The 20,975-nt window shown below is 48.0% G+C and overlaps 1 protein-coding gene across 2 annotated transcripts in view; it reads right to left on the bottom strand.

The window, feature by feature from the left end:
* The window catches only part of Mei1 (meiotic double-stranded break formation protein 1), a 60,862-nt gene that overhangs the window by 31,129 nt on the left and 8,758 nt on the right, over positions 1-20,975 (bottom strand). For both annotated transcript variants that reach the window (XM_029548203.1, XM_021217163.2), the window contains exons 5-17: positions 20,729-20,834; positions 19,075-19,278; positions 17,158-17,288; positions 15,959-16,073; positions 14,446-14,562; positions 13,144-13,243; positions 12,898-13,032; positions 9,562-9,676; positions 7,812-7,903; positions 6,471-6,612; positions 5,116-5,227; positions 2,949-3,009; positions 878-975 (exon numbers count right to left, since the gene is read on the bottom strand). In XM_029548203.1, the coding sequence (XP_029404063.1) occupies positions 878-975; positions 2,949-3,009; positions 5,116-5,227; positions 6,471-6,612; positions 7,812-7,903; positions 9,562-9,676; positions 12,898-13,032; positions 13,144-13,243; positions 14,446-14,562; positions 15,959-16,073; positions 17,158-17,288; positions 19,075-19,278; positions 20,729-20,834 (1,528 nt within the window). The remainder of the gene's footprint in view (positions 1-877; positions 976-2,948; positions 3,010-5,115; positions 5,228-6,470; positions 6,613-7,811; positions 7,904-9,561; positions 9,677-12,897; positions 13,033-13,143; positions 13,244-14,445; positions 14,563-15,958; positions 16,074-17,157; positions 17,289-19,074; positions 19,279-20,728; positions 20,835-20,975) is intronic.

Below are 20,975 nucleotides of genomic sequence, written 5' to 3'. Positions count from 1 at the left end.
GGGGAGTAAGGGATGGCACAGAATCTTCATCTTGGCAAAAGGAAAAAAAAATACACACTTACCACCAAGTCTAACCCACGAAGAGGATGATATTTGAGCAAGTACATTTGAGCAAGACATTGATTGCCTTATGTTATACCAAGTGTGAAGTCTACAATAGGGGAATTTCACAGGAAATAGCACTGGGACCATTGCCTTATCTACCTCTGCCTCCCAGACATAGGGTAGAAGCTCAACAAAAGAGAAACATCGAGCATGAGGCCTGCACCCACTGCCCTTCCTGCCTGGCTTCTACATGGCTCTCCTTTGGCCCCCTATCTGGCCCAGCCTCCTTCTCTCTTCTCTCCTTCTCTATTCCTTTGTCAGCTTCTATTTCTTTCATAGTCCTACCCAGGTCTGGCATTGCATCTACTGTACAATGCCTGCCTTTCTCACTGGAGGAGAAAAGGGCTTTGTCTCCCCAGCTCTTCCACCAGCCCCGGGAATACAGTCTGGCACACAATGGACATACAATAACTATTTCCTAAATGAATAAACAAAGAAATGGAATAGACTACTCTACTGAGTTCTGGGCTACACGTGGATCAGCAAAGCGTTAGTGTGGGGATGGTACAGAGGAAACAGTTAGGAGAGAGGACGTAGACCGGATAAGCTTCCGCGTCCTTCTCAACCCTCAAGAGTCTGACTGCCCAGGGGTCCTGGATCCCATCCTTTTCTATGCTATTGTTCTATCTCCCTTGGAATTTTCCCAGAAGTCTGTCAGTGTAATGTAAGCCAAGCAGTCTCGCTGCATTGACTCATCACAGAGTCAGCCATTGAGGTGTCCAGACAGAAAACTGTCTCGGGACTCAGGAGGGGTCAGACCACTCCATCTTACCTTCCTGGGAAAGCGGTTCTGTCTTCTCTGGAGCTAAGAGGAGATTGAGGCACATGTAGTAGAGGAAACTGGAGCACACCTGATTTAGGGACGAGTGACTTAGAGGAAGAAATGAGAACAGAGAGAGTTTTACCGCTTTGGCTCTGACAGCATTAACCCCACCATGCACCCAACACCCTCTTTTGGCTTCCCTGGATACTGCACCCCCACACAGAAAAGTAGGTATACACACAAACATAAAATAAAAATAAAATTTAAATATAATTTAAGAGTAAATATGGGACCAGCTGCCGCATTTGCAAGAGGCACTTGGTTCATATGGGAATCACAAAAAAGTCCTCAAAAAATAAAATAAGGAAGGCCATAAAAAGCATACAAGCAAAAATAAAGGCCTGGGGAGTAGTTCAAATATAAGGAGCTGCCAATCATGGTGGCATGTATCTGTAATTTCAGCACTTGGGAGGCTGAGGCAGGAGGATTGCCATCAAGTCCACCCTGGGGTAGAAAACTTATGAAAAAGAAAAAGAAAGAAAAAGGAGGAGGAAGAGGAGGAGGGGGAGGAGGAGGAGGAGGAGGAGGAGGAGGAGGAAAAGGAACAGGAAGAAGGTGTGCAAAGAAGGGAGAAAAAAGGAAGAGGGAGAAAAAGAAAAAAGAAGAGGCAAAAGAAGAGGAAGAGAAGGAAGAAGATGGAGAGGAGGAGGAGGAAGAAGAGGAAGATGAAGAACAAGAGGAAGAAGAGGTGGATGAGGGAGAAGAGGCAGAAGAGGAGGAAGGAGAGGAAGAGGAGGAGAAAGAGGAAGAAGAAGAGGAAGAGGAAATTTAATATATAATTGCGGTTTGACCTTGAACCATGATAGATTGCTGAATTCTCTCCTGAATGTGGGTGTCTGTTCAAAGCTATGGAAGGAAAGCCACATGGGGTGCTGGTAGTTTATACACTCTAGACAGCGGCAAAGACAGGGAGGTATAGAAGGGTGCTCTGGAAAACTCGTAAGACCAGACACCGAAACAGTGGCGTCCACTATAAACAAAAATCGATCCTGTGAAACTGCTGGGCTGGCAAAGACTCGGAGTTGATAAACATTGTATCCTCCCACCTCCCCTCTCCCCTGCCAGGGCCTCCATTTCTCCATTTAAATATGGTTACACAAATGATCCACAATAGCCTGTGATGTTTAGCTGGCTTCCTTTCTTTTTTCTTTTTTTTTTAAAAAAGATGTATTTATTTACTTTATTTATATGAATACACTGTAGCTGTCTTCAGACACACCAGAAGAGGGCATGTATCCCATTAAGGATGGTTGTGAGCCACCATGTGGTTGCTGGGAGTTGAACTCACGACCTCTGGGAGAGCAGTCAGTGCTCTTAACCCCTGAGCCAACTCTCCAGCCCCAACTAGCTTTCATTATTAACTTGACACAACCTAGACTCTCCTAGAAAGAGATTCTCAGAGAAAGATGGTCTATATTGGGTTGGCCCTTGGGCATATGTTCGAAGGTTGCACTAATTAAGAGAAGCGATATAGGGAGACTCAGCCCACTGTGGGTGGCACCATTCCTAGGCAGGAGGTCCTGAACTATATACGAATAAAGAAAGTAGCTGGGTGGTGGCGCATGCCTTTAATTCCAGTACTTGGGAAGCAGAGGCAGCAGATATCTGTGAATTCAAGGCCAGCCTGATGTACAGAGGAAGTTCTAGGACTGTCAGAACTGGAGCTACTCAGGGAAACTCTGTCTTGAACCCCACCACCACCCCAAAAAAAGGAAAGAAGGAAGCAAACAGCACGATGTGACTACAGGCCGTTTTTTGTCAGGGTGTTTTATCATGGCCACAGAGACGATGCTAGGACAGGGCCCTCCCAGCTTTGCTGTGACACATCGCCTTTGTGCGGCAGATGAAACTACACTTTCAGAAGCACCTCCAGCTCGTGTGCCAGTTGCTGGGCAATGCTGACACTGTTTTCCAATATACCAGGATCCCCTGACTAAAACACCAACCAGACACTTGTACTTGCTAGGTTAAAATTGTTTCTGGCCCCTTGCTGTTTGGTTCTGCCGGGGGCCATACATACCTCTGGCCACCGCAGAACCTGGCCTTCAGCTCCAGGGTCAGTCGTATGAATGATGAATCAGCTAGGCAAAGTGGGAAGAAAGCAGGCTTGTCACAGAACTTCCGGGTACTGGTGTCAGAGAGCTGCTTTTGCTGTCACGGAGCCTGGTTCACCAGGATCTAGTGGCAGTTAACTTAGGAGACCGACTGTCTGTACCTCACGGGCTGGGAATAAGTACGTCTAACAAATGCTTGCCTCAGGGTAAGAGCGGGATGACCGTTCGTCTCCTACCTCTGGATTATGTTCTACTATAACCTGGCACATTCTACAGGCACCAGGAAGGACACTGCTGCTTGCAGCCTTTGGCTCATCTCTGTAGAAAACAATCCAGTTTCAGATTTGGAAAGAATAGAGGTAGTTGTTGCTTTATCTCCATCCCTGCGAATTGTCCACGTGAAGGAGACTGGATCTAAGACCAGAGACTTGACAACTGCTTCTGTTTTAGTCACTGACCGTGGTCCAGGCCGCTCTAGTGCAAGCCTTCCCCCAGTCTCCTCTCTAAGACTGGGGTTTTGCTCCCAGCACCCACATCAAGGGGCTCACATTTGCCTCTAACTCCAGCTCCAGGGAATCCATGCCCTCTTCTGGACTCTGCCTGCAATAATGAACACATATCCTGCACAGACATGCACATTTACGTGCATGCACACGCATACACACAAATCCTAAAACTAAAAAGAAACCTTTAAAAAGAAAGAAGACTGTAACATCACGGGATTGGAAATGGGGCATTCCACTTGCAAGCTTTGGGCAAGCTGCTTCACCTTTCTGATGTCCAATTCATGCATCACCTCAGTGAGGATTATGTGTAATCCCTATAAATTGTTAACCAATCAATATATGCAAAGCATATCACAGTGTCTCATGTAAGAACTTAAATTATTAAGTTTATTAAAGACTGGAGAAGGAAAAAATCAGAAGCCAGGCAGTCGATGCCAAGGCTCACAGAGTAGACACTTGTTACCAAGCCTGACCACCTGAGAGGTCTATCCTCAGAACCTACAGAGTGAAAGGAGAGAGATGATTTATACAATTTGTCCTTTGATATGCATGCGCGCACATACTCACACACACACACACACACACACACACACACACACGATAGATAGATGATAGATCGATAGATGAATACTTAGATGGATGGATAGATAGATAGATAGATAGATAGATAGATAGAATATAAAATAGGAAGGAACCTCAGTGGACCACTAAATAGCAGCTTCTACATACAGTATAACTCTCTCTTGGTAGGCTCTTAGAAGTATATTAAGATCTTTTGCACTATTGAATGGTAGTGGTGCACACTTTTAATCCGAGCACTTGGGAGGCAGAGGCAGGCAGATTTCTGAGTTCAAGGCCAGACTGGCCTACTGAGTGAGTTGCAGGACAGCCAGGTCAACACAGAGAAACCCTGTCTCAAAAAAACTAAAAAAAAAAAAAAAAAAAAAAAAAAACTTTTTCAGTTTTCACAATGACTAATACCCTGGCGTTCAGTGTTCAGAAATCAGAAATCCTAGGGCTGGAGAGATGACTCAGCAGATAAGAGCATATACTGTTCTTATAGAGACTCCAAGTTCAGTTCCTGATACTCGTGTTAGATGACACATAACTGCTTGTACCACCAGTTCCAGGGATCCAACACCTTCTCTGGCCTCTCTGTAAGCACCTCCCCTCACACACATAACCCCACCTACCCATATCCACATACCCACACACTCACACACACTGACATACATCCATACACCCATTGACATCCATGTAATTTATTTAAAATATTTTTATATTTTTTATGTTTTTATATGTAACTTAAAAATAAATCTTGACAGAGAAGGAAGGAAGAAAGGAAGGAAGGAAGGAAGGAAAGAAAGAAGGAAGGAAGGAAGGAAGGAAGGAAGGAGGGAAGGGGCTGTGTTGCAAATACTTAACTGGAACCTCCTGGACTTCTAGACAACACTGAAAGTATCAATAAATTGGAAGCTGGCTTTAATAGCTTTGACTGCCCCATGGTCTCCCTCCCACTCAACACTGACAGAGAAAAGGACATACGTCCGATAGACACTTCCTTAGTACTCTCAGCAGCTGCTCCCAGTGCTCACCTCCCTGCAGACACCAGTGACCTGCCACCTACCAAGCTTCCTGGAGAACTTCACCTTCATGTGGGGAACGATGACAAAGAGGCTGTGTAGAATCGAGAGGAAAACCTCCATCAGGTTTGGATGTGTGGCCTCCTCCGCGTACCTCTGAAAATACCACAAGTGAGAATAAAAAGACCTGAGGCTCTGAAGAAGAAAAGGCATCTTCAAAAGTGGCCATCAAATACCAGTGCAGATGTGACCGATTTCATCTGATTGACATGAGAAAAGCTGGGAAATCTGAACTCACAAGCCTGCACCTGAGGACTGCCTCTGTTGTTAGCTGATGTGCCGGACCCTCCCCTGCCTCTGCTCTATCCTCTCCCCCCAAATAAGAACAGGAACACCTACCGCCTAGGAACAGAGAAGAGTTATAATGTCCAAATGTGCTTTCTAAGCCATAATACAGGGTGACATTCTCTCACTACAGTAACAACTGTAATAGTAAGATAGAATTCAACTGCCTTCACTTTGTTTTCAAGACAGGGCTTCTTCATGTAGAGCAGCCTGTCCTGGAACTCACTGTGTATACAAGTCTGGCCTTGAGTGCTGGGACCAAAGGCGTGTGCCACCATACCCAACATGTACTTGTGTTCTAACAGTAGGAAAAAGACATTATTTAAAAATTACAGAGTGGTCTGAAGAGATGGCTCAGCAGTTAGGAGCACTGGCTGCTCTTCCAGAGGTCCTGAGTTCAACTCCCAGAAACCACATGTTGGCTCACAACCATCTGTAATGGGATACAATGCCCTCTTCTGGTGTGTCTGAAGACAGCTACAGTATATATGTGTGTGTGTGTGTAAAATTCTTTTTTTTTTTTTAAAGAACTTTATTTAATGTAAGAACACTGCAGCTGTCTTCAGACACACCAGAAGAGGGCATCTGATCTCGTTACGGATGGTTGTGAGCCACCATGTGGTTGCTGGGATTTGAACTCCAGACCTTCGGAAGAGCAGTCGGGTGCTCTTACCCACTGAGCCATCTCACCAGCCCCATAAAATTCTTTTTTAAAAAAATGAAAGAGTATAGTTCAATAACTGACTCTTGCTTTGTATGTGTAAGGCCTGGGACAGGGGAGAGACATTAGGGGACTCTGGTATCAACCTCCCAGGTAGGGAGGATAAAGTTACACAGTGACTGTAAAACAAGCTCTACACTACTATCATTACCTGCATGTTATTTTGTTGTTACTGGTGTCAAGTTTCTCTCCAGATCAATCTATTAGTTTTATAGTGAGACCTATTTTAATTTTGCAGCCAAAGTAAAGGTGGCTGCAAGAGTAACATTGCTAGGGTCCCCAGGGCTAGCTGAACAGTCCCCAGGGTTAGCGTTCCTGTGGAAAAGAACCTACCATCACCATCGGGATGCACTGGGAGTCACAGGCACTGAGAAGAAACTCTGAGAAGGCCTCCAAAGTGTCTTCCTTCTCTGCACTGGGAGCTGTGAAGGGGTTCTCCTGGGCGCAAGGCTCGCCTTGGAATTCCACAGCCAGCCTGAGAAATCAGTATGCATGCTTACTAACATGACACGCATGCACCACAGGAGAGGATGTGCCCTGTTAGACTGAGCGCAAAATCCAGGGAAAGTATTCCTACCCTTAGATGGGGGCAATTGTAGGAGTCCTTGTTGAGCTGGGCAGTGGTGGCACATGCCTTTATTCCCAGCAGGGAAGCAGAGGCAGGTGAACCTTTGAGTTCAAAGCCAGCCTGGTCTAGAGAGTGAGTTCCAGGACAGCAGAGCTGCACAGCTCTCCAAGTGAGTCACTGTTGCTCCATCACACATGACTCTTCTGTACCCTATGTGCATCCCTGAGCATCTCATGCTCCGTACCCTATGTGCATCCCTGAGCATCTCATGCTCCATACCCTATGTGCATCCCCCGAGCATCTCATGCTATGTGCTACCATAGCTCTGCCTTTCCCAATGCTGCTCTCTGCCTATAGCACACCTTCCTTGGATCCTACACAACTCAGAGAATTCACATATACACTCAAGAGTATCCCTCTCCTCAGAGACTGTCAGCCTTTTATGGGTAGGAGTTATTCTTTCTATCCCCTCTCACTAGTGCTACAGCAGATATGACATATGTCTGTTTATGAGCCAGGAAGTGGTGCTGAAAGCCTTTAATCCCAGCACTTGGGAGGCAGAGGAAGACAGATCTGTGTGAGTTCGAGGCCAGCCTGGCCTACATAGTGAATTCCAGGACAGCCAGAGGTACACAGAGAAACCCTGTCTCGAAAAACAAAACAAACCCAAACCCACATCTGTTTATATGAACTGTGTTCAGAGAAGAGTGGTAGGGTGAGGCTAGACTCAGGGATGAACAAACATGGATATGACATGACTTCATGGGGGCTGGACCTTCTAACTCCAGTTCCAGGGGATCTGATACCCTCCCTTAGCATCCATGGACAATGCATATACATGGTTGCACATACATACATTCAAGAAAAAACACCCACACACATAAAATAAAAGTACAGTAGCAAAAGCATCACCAGGATGCTTTTGGGGAATTGAGGACCATCCTACCGCTAGCCACCCATCCGCCACCTTCCTCCACACCCCTATCCCAGTCCACATCCCTTCACAGTTCTGGAGAGCAACAGAAGCCAAGTGCTTGTTGCTTTGTTCTTTGCCCCAGCCCCACCAGCTCCTGCTCTCCTGCCTCAGGCTGCAGAGGGGCCCTCACCTGCAGGCATTTCTAAAGCCCTCCAGGGTGCTCAGGAGGAACTTCCCCTTCCTCAGAGTGGCCTTCTCTGAGTTTCTACTGCAAGCATAGCCCTGGGGTGAGGAGAGAAGAGCTTATGAGTCACACAGCCCGTCACACAGCTGAGGCCTGGATGCTGTAGTCCTCTGCCACCCTCACTGCCGACCCCCGTTCCCATATGCCTGACTTTCCAAGGGAGCACGGGTATATATATCGTCACAAGTCTGAGTAGCTCATTTAAAAATAGCAGAGGGGATAAGTTTAACCCCATGTTCCTAAGAACCATGGGAAGGGCTCTTGGTCTATCATATACAGAAGGCTGTCACAGGCAGGTGGGTGATAGCTAGTAGCTGTGACATACAAAGCCATTGCTCCATAACAGAAGACAATCCTCACGCCAGCAGGTATGAGATGTAATCCTGAAAAATATAACACCCACACTGAGACTATTTTTCCCGACCACTAAAAACCAACTATTACAACATAGTGCACATTAGTCAGATTTCTTTCTAAGATCCTAAAGCATCCAGTCTTAAACGATGTTCTGAGAATGTTTACCACACCTGCCGGGCTAGGAACACGGCTTGTGTGGAATATTTACCTTTTATTCACTAAACTCTGGGTTTGATTCCCAATAGCACAAAAACTAACAAACAAATAAACAAAAACATAAGAAAAATGTGATTAACCAAGCTCAGATACTTAAGACTTTTTTTTTTTTTTTTTTTTTTTTGGTTTTTTGAGACAGGGTTTCTCTGNNTAGCCCTGGCTGTCCTGGAACTCACTTTGTAGACCAGGCTGGCCTCGAACTCAGAAATCCACTTGCCTCTGCCTCCCGAGTGCTGGGATTAAAGGCATGAGCCACCACGCCCGGCTACTTAAGACATTTTTGAGACGCGTAGCTGAGGCCAGTTTCAAACTCTTCGACCTCCTACCCCAGCGGCCTGGATATGAGGACTGTAGGTATAAACCTTGCTTGCTAAGGTACTTTGAAATTTTTGTCTTTAAATAAAATTGTTTAACCCTTGTCATTTGGAACGAGGGACTGGATGCATATTTTACATGTCAAAGCAGACCTGGCCTCCAGGTCCTCCCAGCATCCCTCAGTCCCTGCCTGAAACCCTGAACTTTCCAGTCTAGGGGATGGGCTGCCCTTCCCCAGGGGCTCTTCCCTACTTAATCATGGCTTTCTTCTCTCTCTCTCTCTCTCTCTCTCTCTCTCTCTCTCTCTCTCTCTCTCTCTCTCCTCTTCCCCCACCCCCCCCACCTTTTTCCCTGTGGCCACTTAACTTGCCCGAAGGCAGATTCCCAATCAACCTGCATTTAATAATTTACACTGGCTTGGATCGGCTTGTTTCACTGTGAAGAAATAACACCTGAGTCAGTTTCTTCATCCATCAAAATGGAGATTGTTGCCCTTAAGCCTGTAAACTGGCACAGAAGATAAGGTGACATACAAATTGCTTTTCTAAGAACAAACTGGAGAGCTGGAGATACAGCTCAGTGGTACAGTGCTTGCCTAGCATAAGAAAGGCCCCAGGTTCAATCCTCAGTATTACAAAACAAACAAACAAACAAACAAACGAACAAACAATTAAGATAAGCATGGTGATACATGCTGATAATCTCAGGACAGAGAGAAAAAAAAGTCAGACAGACAGACAGATAGACGAATGGATGGACAGATATTAGAGCAGGGGCTCCAGAAGAAGTATGCTTGCAGTTCACTGACCAGGGACCTCCTGTTCAGAGGGGTCTGGGAAAACTCCATACATCGGCTCAGCATGGCTTCAAGCAAGGCGCGAAGTGCTCTGTATTGCACAGGCAGAGAGCTCTGATGGTCCTTCCTGCAGCCAAAGACAAGACATTCAGAGAGGTAAGCGAGTCCCAAGCAGATACACAGCTTTCTTCACGGGCTTACCCTGTCCTCACCACATTTCCCATCTGTGGAAGGAAGTTAACAACAGAGAATATCACAGGATGATTCTGGGGCTCATACTAGGCAAAGCAATGTGGGTGGCAAGGGGACACCTTCCTTCTGACACACGCTCCTTATCTGAGCTGTGCTGCCCACCATCAGGGCGGGTCTCGCCCCACACATCAATCAAGACAGGGCAGGTAGGTGATGCTAGCTTCTGAGAAGTTGCCGTTAAATCAACCATAATGCTTATGATATTATGAGATTTTAAATTGCGTAGTTTTTGAGTCTGAACTCTATAGAAACAGTGTCTTGTCACAGTGTTAAAAGGCTGAGCGTTACCTGCAAATCCCAAGCATCTTAGAAGAACCCTTCCCTGCCTTGGCTTCTTGGTGGTTGCTAGCAATTTCTGGCCTTCCTTGACACTGCTCTAATTTCTGCTCATCTTCACAACAGCATCTTCCCCACCCTTCTCCCATCCTGTCACCATATGACCAAATCACACACGCCCCTTTTAAAGAATTATTTTTATACATGTGGATGTTTCCATTGCACCTGGTAACCCTGGGGGCCAGAAGGGGACATCAGATCCCCAGGAACTGCAGTTATGGTCGGTTGTGAGCCACCATGTAGGCACTGGGAACTGAACCTGGGTCCCCTGGAAGAGCAGACAGTGGTCCTCACCACTGAGCCATCTCTCCAACCCCAGTCCTCCACCCCAACCTTTTTGAAACAGGGTCTCACTCTGTAGTTTGGGATGACCTAGAACTCGCCCTGGCTAGCCCAAAACTCTCAGACAATCTCATCTCAAGCTCCCAAGCGCTGAGACTACAAGCACTCTACCATCATGTCGATGAGACAGCGTCTCAGGTAGCCAGGGATGATCTCAAACTCTCCCTATGTAGCTGGAAACCGTCTTGAACTCCCGATCCTCCTATCTCCACTGCCCAAGCGCTAGGATTATAGGTAAGTGCCGCCATTCCAGCTCATAATGTAGACAGTAGTCATTGAATTTGCAATCCCTGCTGTATACCTTTATCTTCACTTAACAGTATCCACAAAAGACATACTCATCGGTTGCGGGCAGACATAAACTTTGGGAGGAATCGGTTAAACTCAGTCTAGTAACTGGGGAACAATCTATTATCTCTCATCCCTGGGTCCTTTCTGAACACCAAATGATCTATTTGGCTTCCTAGTAAGTTCTCAGCCAGCTCCACGTAGTTTGGGCTTGGCTTTTCTGTCCTTTGATTTCTGGAAACCTTTTGTTTTCTTCTCTGTTTTGTTTTTGTTTGTTTGTTTGTTTGAGACGGGGTATGTCTCGCAGACTGTTTCTTTAAACAGTACCGACTGTCGTGTGTGCCATCCTTGTGAGCAGGGGTATCTGAATGCACATGTGGAGATGGAGGGCAGCTTTCGGGAGTAAGGCTCTCCTTCCAGCACGGTTTTCTGGGGAGCAGACTCAGGCTGCCAGGCATAGACGACAGCAAGCGTTTTCACTGAGCTATCTTGCCAGCCCAAGCATTTGGGTTCTCACTGACCTCAAGCAAGCCTCCTGCCTCAGTCTCCCAAGTGACTGGGATGATGGGAGTGCACTACCATGTCCCCTGTGGGACCTCTAACTTTGTTCCCTTGGTGGTCATCAAGCCCTGGCTCCACCATCTTTGTTGTTTGTTATTTATTTGGTTGGTTTTTGAGCAGTCCACTTTTTTCACCCTTCTGTTTCCCAGAGAGCTTCTGACCCCACTTACCTCAGAGGGAGCACAGAGTCAATAAACACACTGGGGGATGAAGTAAGTCCATCACAACCATGCACACATTAATGGGCTCTCTCCCATCCCTCCCCAGCTCTCTCCACAACCCTGACCAAACAGCTTTTGAGCAGCAAGGCTGCCCCTTCCTGTAACCTGTGAACTGAAGTAACTGCAGCACCCTGGGGACTCCAGAGCTTTCCTGCCTGCCTTTTCCAACCCTGTCTCTCCTCCACCTGCATTCCCTCAGCCCTCCTCACATGGCTCAAACGCCACCACCTGCCTCTTGCAGCACAGGCCTGGGGGAGCCTGCTCTGCCTGCCTGCGCAGGGAGCCCGGCTGTGGCTGCTTGTTCACGGTTACCCCACCACCACCACCACCACCACCACCACCACCACCACCACCACCACCACCACCGCGCTCCCGCCACGTGGGTTACTCATGGCTTCTACCCTGGGATTCATGCTCCAGATTTAGAGATTCAGATCCAGGGAACCACAAAAAAGATAGACCTAAGTTATTGTAATGTAAATGTCCCCCCCCCCCGTTTCAAATTTTAGAACCACCCTGAAGTTGAGTCACAAAGGCTTAAATATAAAGAAGGAAGAAACTATAAATATTAACAACCTTTACAGTGTAAAGATTAAAGTCACAGCCTACCTGACCTTGGAAAATAGGAGAGGGCAGGGACTTCGTGGGGCAGGGGCAGCGTGGGGTGGGGGTGGGGGCAGCTGCTGAGAGAAGGAGAATCAGGAAATATGGCTTCAAAAACCAAAGTTAGCTGAGTGAGGTGGCACAGGCTGGTATGTCCCAGAACTCGGAAGGCTGAGGCAGGATGCTAAGGGATTCAAGGTCATCATCGGGTGCACAGCGGTTCTGAGGCCAGTCTGGACTACACCAGACCTTGCCTCAGAAACAAACAGAAGCTGGGCTTGGTGATGCAGGCCTTTAATCCCAGCACTGAGGAGGCAGAGTCAAAAGGATCTCTGTGAGGTCATTGTGGGGTCTAGGACCGCCAGGGCTACATAGAGAAATCCTGTAACCAAAAAGAAAGAGAGAAGGGGGGGGTGGGGAGGGAGGGAGAGAAAGAGAGGAGGGAGGAAGGAAGGGAGGGAGGGAGAGAGGGAGGGAGGAAAGAAGGAAAAGAAAAAGAAAGAGAACTCAGGTGTGGGGCTCATGCCTAATCCTAGCATTTAGAAATAAAGAATGGAAAATTACTGTTAGAGGCCAACCTGGGCTACATAGTGAGTTCTAGGTCAGCCTGGGCTACACTATGTGACCCAGTCTCAACAAAACAACGCTAACCCTAAATATGAATGATGACAGTGACACAAGAACACATCCCTAGGAACTCCCTGGCCTCCATGGGTCAGCAGGTACACTCAGGTGCGCCTCTCACCTCAGAAAAGCTGAAATGGCTCTCAGTGCTTCAGCGGCCACAGCTAACACAGGGCTGCTCACGGCCTCCTGGAGGGCACGGCTGGCATCTCTGCACAGGGCTGAGCTTGTGAACAGCCTGATCTCCTCTGGCTGCCTATGACACGGTAGGGGAGAAACGAATGAATGACTCATTCCCCCCCTCCGGGCCCCACCAGGAATAACTTCACCTCTCCTTCACCGGTCCCACCCGCACGCCTTTGCTTACCGAGTCAGAATTTCTTTGAAGAGCAGCAGTCCCTGCGTATGCAGTTCGGTGTTGGTCATCTGCAGGCTGCCCTGTAGGCTCCTGACCACTGCCTCGATCCCTACCTCAGGATGACACGCCACAGACAAGGGATCAGTGTTCTGTGGTTCTTCATGAGCCACCCAGGAGAGGTGACACACTCTATAAAGCACCTACGAGCTACGGGACCCTTGTGAAATGACCCCGACAAGGCTGAACTGATGAACTGATGCCGTGAGACTGGGGCTATGGCTATTGCTCAGTTGCAACGTGCCTACCTAGCATGCTAAAGCCCTGAGTTCAAGCACTAGCTGTAGACATTCAGTCATGACATTTTCAAGGGCAAGCCTCATCTTTCATTCAGTCCTCCAACATCCTGCACAGACCCAAGCACATGGGCTATTTTTGAGCACCTACTGATTACGTCACATCTTTCCCACTTAACACCTCCCGTCCTCCTGGGAGATTATCTCCAGCCTCTGCTCCTCCAGAAAGCCCTGCATCTCCATCCAGGAAGAGCTGGGAACCTCTGCTAAGCTCCTTTTGCTTCTGTTTAGAAAAATCTTGAATTAACTTGTATTAAAATTGCCTGTTCACACCTCTCTCTCTCTTTCTCTTTCTTAGGATCAGAGACCATGTTATATGTATTTTTTAACTTCTTTGTCCCAGTTTGGTATGCAGCACAGACAAGAAGCATAGAATACAAAAATCAGATGGGCGGTGGTGGTGTACGCTGAGCTGAGGCAGGTGGATCTCTGTGTTGGAGGCCAGCCTGGTCTACAGAGTGAGTTCCAGGACAGCCAGGGCTACACAGAGAAACCCTGTCTCGAAAAAACAACAACAGCTAAGTAGTGGGGGTGCGAGCCTTTAATCCCAGCAATCAAAGGCAGGGGTAGATATTGAATATTTTGAGTCTAAAAACCCAGATTATGGTTTTGCAGATCCCAAATAAAGACCATTGGTATGGAAGGAAAAAGAACTATTCCAAGACACTGAAAGGAAGAACTAGAAAAGCCTTGCGACTAACTAGGATAGGCAGATATCCAGGGCATACAAAGGACTGAATCTGAGGCTGGATCTGTTTGAAATTGCTTAACGAGAGGCTAGAATTTATTTAGTGGCTAATGAGAATGGCCCTGCTTGATGGAGAGTCTCACCAGAACCACAAGGATAGAGATGTTTACACATGGAATCAGTCTGGCTCCACCCCCTAAAGTGCATGCCCACCCCTCCACAGCCTCTGAGGCTGCTACCCAACCTTAAAGTGCTGTCCACACTACCAACCATACACTGTGTGACACTTTGAAAAGAAGAGCGGTTCTTCTGCCAGGAGTATCAGGCAGTTGTAGCTGGACCAGACAAGGATTTCACTGGAGGATGAAAGATGCTCAAAGAGGAACTCTGGTGGGGGAGAGGAGAAAAGAGTGAGTGGTGGCCAGAGATCATGGCCTGTAACTGACTAGAGGGCTTCAGCTCTGTCAGTTCTGTCTCCTCTTCTCTGTTCACACACCCTTCTCCGTCAGAAACGGACAACTCACAGATAAACCTTCAAAGTATCCTTAGGGCCACAAAGGGTTTTTGTTTGTTTGTTTGTTTTTGTTTTGTTTTTGTTTTTTTAAAGAGATAGGGAAACGGAAGGCCAGAAGAAGCCACAGTAACAATGAAGGCCATTTCTGCTAGGCAGAGCCTGAAACTTTGGGTTTTCAAACGCTCAGGGCAGGCAGACATACATCAGCACAGCTCAGGAACAAAGAGCACTGAGACTCAGTCTTCGCCACACGGCACCTCTCTGCCGAGGACTAGCCCCGTGGCTTTGGAACATCCCCCTCCCTTCTCTGAACCTTAATTCTCCTCAGTCATCATCTACAGACCCTCAAAACTATGTACATCCCACATTCTCCTGCTTCCTCTGCCGAAAAGGATGTATATGCCCACACTGGCCTGCTGAGTACCGTGGAGCTGTCTCCATGCACATATGTTTGTGTTTTCTCTAGGGAAAAAAAAAATCAATGCCCTAACCTATAAACCAATGATGGGCTGGAAATACAGCTCCGGGACAGAGCGCCTGTCTGCTGGGCACTTGCGAGGCCCTGGGTCTGAGACCCTGACCTGACCATGAGGAAGAAGAGAGTGCAGGAGAGGAGGAAGGCGAAGCTGCCGTGGGTTAAGGGTCAAGAGAGTGTAGCTATGTGGGCTGCCCAACAGGAGTTAGGATCGTAACTAGTAGTAAATAGTAACTCATATCTTGGGGTTATCGATAGGAAGGTAGAGTCTAACAGTATGGGGGGAGGGGCTAGGCAGCTGCCCAGCTATTGTGCTCACTAAGGCTTATAAAATACAAAGGAGATGTGTCTTTTATCCGGGAACTTAGTAACGAAGGCGGGGATTTAAGTAATTTCTACAACACCGACCACAAAAGGTAAACTAACAAGACGAGGGCAAAAGGTAAACTAACAAGACGAGGGCCGGCATGCGTGCACCTACACCCATCACAAGGCTAAGGTCCTCGGGCTCCGCAACACTCCTAGACAAAACGTTGCACTCCTTGTCTCAGGTCTTTCTGCCACTCCTCAAGGGTCAATGTCAAGTGTCAGTAACAACCTGCTCAAGTCCATCAGATGTTAGCAATCCTACTCTATATACGGCTGATCCCACCCTCCGGTGTGATATCAAAGATAACTGATAAAGCTGCCGCCACCGCCGCCACCACCACCACCGCCACCGCCGCCGCCACAAGCTCAAAGCTCTGGGCAGAACTCTGGAGTCCCCAAAGAAGAAGGTTAGAGGATTCCCATACCCGGGATGTCAGCGTGAATGAAGGCGACAGCATGCTTCGCGGGGGAATGGACCAGCACTGCCGTTATACAGTGGGAGCTGGCCACCTGCAGGATCTCATCTCTGGACAGGAGAAACTGGAGAAGCAGCAAGAAGTTCCCAGTCACGTCACTGAGGAGACCAGGGCACCCAGCCTACGTGCCTCGGGGCAGAAGCCTAAATCATCCCAGATCCCATACTTCATGGTACCAGGCACAGGGAGAACTATAGATTATGGAAAGCGGTCTCTGAACAGCACAGGGGAGAACAGGCTGAAGGCCACACCGTGGCATCTATCAGGGACACCCAGCTCGGAAACAGGGATTCAGTAACAAAAGCTCTTCTCTGGCTTGGCACAGTCACAGGCACAGGGAGAGCAGATCCCTTTGCTTGTCCCTTTTCTGAGTGTGTCTAGAAGAGTTACGGTAACGAGCCTAAAGCTCTTGCTCTTGGAGAGAGATTGCTGTCTACACAGTTGAACTGTGGCTGGGTCTGAAATTGGTTTTTTTTTTTTTTTTGGGGGGGGGTCGCTACTCCTGCCAAGACCGAGGAGATTAGCTACATCTAGACTATGTTAACAAACGATGTACATGCTGAGCACTGGCTCTCCTTCCAGGAGCCGGACCTTCAGTATGTGGGAGACAAGGGGTGCCTTCGTGAGCACCCAGCTCTCGACAAAACTCCAGAGGAGAACATAAAGACCTTCCATCTGCTTTCCCAGCGGACTGTTGGAGAAGCTGCAACGCCCTATGCGACCTCACTTTGAGAAGGTTCTAGAAACCTGTGTCTGGTTTCCCTTTTTACTTTTGTTTTGTAGCCTTTCGGTGTAAGAAGTTTGCTGTATAACTAAACACTCAGCCCGGTGAGTCTGCTCAGCAGATCATCAAACTCCAGGCCACACAGACAGACGAGAAGAGGGAAAAGCAAGGCAGGAACGCAGGTCAGAGCGCTCTGAATGTAAAGGTCTTCCCACCACCAAATAGTTCCGTCAAAACTTGGTTGGTTGGTTTTGCTTTGTGCTTTAATTTTTGTCCCTACCTTTTTTTTTTTTTTACTTTACTGCTATGGTTGTTTTGAGACAGGACCTCACGTGGCCCGGATAACCTGGCATTCCTGATCCTCCTGCCTCACATGCTAAGCACGGGCTCTACAGCTGAGCTACAAGCCCTGGCCCACCGCTACCTTTTTCAGCACCAAAGGTAGCGAGGTCTCTCTCGATGGCCGCTCGACGCTCTCAGCACCCTCCACTGGCACAGACTTGTTCATGATCAGCGACACAAAGAGATCGTACTTCAGTAGCTGCCTCAGCAACCCTAGGAAGCAGAGGGGTTGAGGGAGGTCAGAAGGGCACCAGCGTTCTCGACAGAAGGCCGTCAGACAGTCCCTGAGAGACTTCGTCAGTCTCTCTGTGAACATGAAGTGTCGTTAGAACTCTTAGGCGTCAGTTTCCTTTCTGCAGCCCACCTTCCTCCCACAAGGCTGAGGAGAACCTACAAACTGTAAAGCCCAGGAGTCCAGGAGTTCAATAGTGTCCTGGTCTAGTTTCCTATTGCTGCCATAAAACAGTGAACAGAAGTAACTTGGGAAAGCTGCTTCCTGGCTTGCTCAGCTGGCTTTCTCAACCAGCCCAGGTCCACCGACTCAGGGGTGCCACTGCCCACAATGGCCACCTGTACCTCTCACAGTGACCATCTGTAACTGCATTTCCAGGGGAGCTGACACCCTCTTCTGGCCTCTGCAGGAGCTTCATGCGTGTGATACATGGACATACAGCCAAGGCTAACACCCACATTACACTACGATGCTCTCCCCCCGGCGCTGCCCTGTCCCAGGGCACCACACTCTGAGGCTGCTTCGCACCCGGTGCTTTTGCTCATGTTATACTCCCCCCGTCCCTCCTCTTCCCTTCAACACCCTCACACACTTCTGGCCTCAGTCTAAGCACCTTTTCCTCTAGGCAGCCTCTCTTGTCCTCTGTCCCCTCATCCCTTCTGCACCTCTCGGTCAGGACACCTCACTGTATTCTAGATGGCCATGTCTGTCCTCCACATGGCCTATGAGTTCCTACAGGAAAGGAGTTGCTGACCCAAGAGTCCAGCACACAGCCTGACTCAGAATTAGTACGCCTGAGTGGCTAGACTGTGCACAGACCAGCAGATCTCAACCCTTTGGGATTCAAACAACCCTTTCACAGGGGTCAGATATATATATATCTGCATAGTGTATGTTTATATTGATTCATAACAGTATCATAATTAGTTATAAAGTGTTAAAATTATTATGAATGAAATTATTTTATGGTTGGGAGTCAGTACAACATGAGGGACTGTATTAAAGGGTCACAGTGTTAGGATGGTTGAGACCACTGGCCTAGACTGTGAAAAGAAGCTGCTGTCACAGTAGATCATGTTTCCCCGTGGCTCCTGCTCAGAAACCAGCCCACGCTCAGTCACCTCTCACAGTGTCAGTCCACACTGTCTGAAAAAAGAAAACTGGAGCGGGGGTACAGCCCAATCACAGGTACCGACAAAGATAATAAAATACAGCTCACGACTCAGAAGCCTCCACCATGCTGTGAGCATTCATGTAAGGAGCAAAGCAAGAGACCTGAAGCTCCTAAAATCCTTCAACAGCCAGGCGTGGTGGCACAGGTCTGGAAGACGGGGCTGAAAGCAAGCCAAGGTAATGTACACACACACATACACACACACACACACACACACACACACACACACACACACACACACGCAGGGAACCCAGACTTTACCCTGGAGGCCAGAAGAGGTCAGATTTTTCTGACTAGGGAATAGACTCTATAGGAGAAAACTGTGTAGTATAACAATTCACGTTGGCAGCAAGTTCAGGCAGCAAAGACCCAAAGCAAAAAGACTTCTATTTCCTCCATCTTCTCCTCCCAATGACAACTTCCTTAAAAAGCCACTCCAAACCGAGGCATCTTCACACACTCCATGTGTCTTATCTCCTAAGCTTGCCTTCGGCTCTCTGCAATGCAGCAAACCTCCGCCCCGCCTGCCACAGCCAGTATCATGAACTCTCAAACTCAAACACTTCTCCCTTTACTCTCTAACACAGTCTTACCCAAGCAGTTGATCTGAAGGTCCTTTGTCTGGGCGCTGTCCAGGGTGGAAAGGAAGAGGGCACACAGCTTCTCCCGGAAATGGCCGGAAAGCATCTCAGCGGCCGTGGGCGAGGAGTAGAGCTTCCCATAGAGGTAACAGATGGACGCCTGCACCCCCTCATTGGGGTAAACCAAGCCCCTCAACAGATGCTCCATCAAGTTGCCTGTTCAGAAAACAACCAAGAAGTCTTCGACTGGTTGGTTGGCTGGCTGGTTGGTTTTGGTCTTTCTCCCCCCCCCCCCCAGACCGGGATTCTATCAAACACAGAAATCCACCTGCCTCTGCCTCCTGAGTTAAGTTTTTTTTTTAATGTGTCTGTGTGTGAGTTTGTGCGTGTGAATGCAGGTGGCAGATGCCCATGGAGAACAGAAGAGGGTGCCCGGTACGGAGCACCAGGCAGTTGTGGATACTAGGAATTGAACTTCAGTCCTCTTAACCATTAAACCATCTCTCAGCAACAGACAAGAAATCTTACATCCATTACCATATTAAACTCCAAACTAGGAGCCAGAGAAATGGCTCAGTGGTAAAGAGCACTTACTGCTCTTGCAGAGGACCTGGGTTCAGGTCCCAGCACCCACACTAAGGTGCTCACAACCACTTTATAACTAACTCCAGTTCCCAGGGATATGATGCTCTCTCAGGCCTTTTTGAGCACCTGTATATGCAGGCATGCATATAAACAAATAGTTACATAGATACGTTTCTTTTAGAAAAATAAAAATCCAAACTATCATCTCAGTGAGATAGTGAATTCCCAAATCACCTACAAGAAATGTTTCCTAAAGGCCAAAAGAGAAAGTCAAAACTTAAAGGATAGGCAGGCAGTGGTCGCGTATACTGTTAATCCCAGCACGTGGGAGGCAGAGGCAGGTAAATCTCTGAGTTTGAGGCCAGCCTGGACTACAGAGAAAGTTCCAGGNTAGCCAGGGCTACAGAGAGAAACCCTGTCTTAAAAACAAACAAACAAGAAAATTTAACAGTAAATCCTCTGGGAAGTATATATTTACATTTCACTGATTTTTTTTTTTTTTAAGTGCTTCAAGGTTTGTGAAACCTTGCTCAGTGAGTAGAGAGGTTTGCCTGAAAACATAACAACCTGAGTTTGATCTCTGGATCCCACAAGATGGTAGGAGAAAATGACTCCCACGGGTTGTCCCCTGAACTCCCCCAACTCTCTGTGGCTTGTACACACACACCTGCACACATACAAACACTCTAAATTACATACAGAAGATGCAAAGGTGCTCTGTGTCCCAGAGTTAATGCGTCTTTCCACCCAAAAGGAAGGTCACGGTAAGCCCTTAACCCATTTATATTAAAGGGGAGGAAAGAGCCACACATTGGAGTATAAGCCTCTGATTCCAGTACTGAGGGAAAACTGAGAGTTCGAGGCCAGGCTGGACTATGTAGTGAGAACTTGTCTCAACAAAACAACAACAACAATGACAACAAAAAGCCCAAGACCAGAGGCAGCTTGTAGGTTGGTTCAAACTGACCAATATGGAGCACATTCTGCAAGTTTGAAGAAGAGTTAAGTGACTAGGACGCCCAAGTGGCAATGTGATCAAAGCTGGAAAGGGCAGGAGCCACCCCCTCCACAGGAAACTCACCGTGCTCCATTACAAGCTCATCCGCCACACCAGGAATGGCGTCCACCAGCTTGCCGAGGAGAGTTGTGGTGGCCAGGCTGCCTCCCATGGAGGGCAGGTTACACAGCTACGGGAAGTGAGCACGTGCCCAGTCAGAATCACAGCTGCCCTCTCTCCCGCGCAGATCACGCCCTACCCAGGTGGCGCCTGTCATGCATGTCTGTCACCACAGGTAGCCTTCCCTAAGTCTCCCTCTCCCCCATTCACC

This window comes from Mus pahari, chromosome 17 (genome assembly GCF_900095145.1).
Source record: "Mus pahari chromosome 17, PAHARI_EIJ_v1.1, whole genome shotgun sequence".
NCBI classification, from domain to species: Eukaryota; Metazoa; Chordata; class Mammalia; order Rodentia; family Muridae; genus Mus; species Mus pahari.
This window is presented reverse-complemented; position numbering and strand designations above follow the sequence as displayed.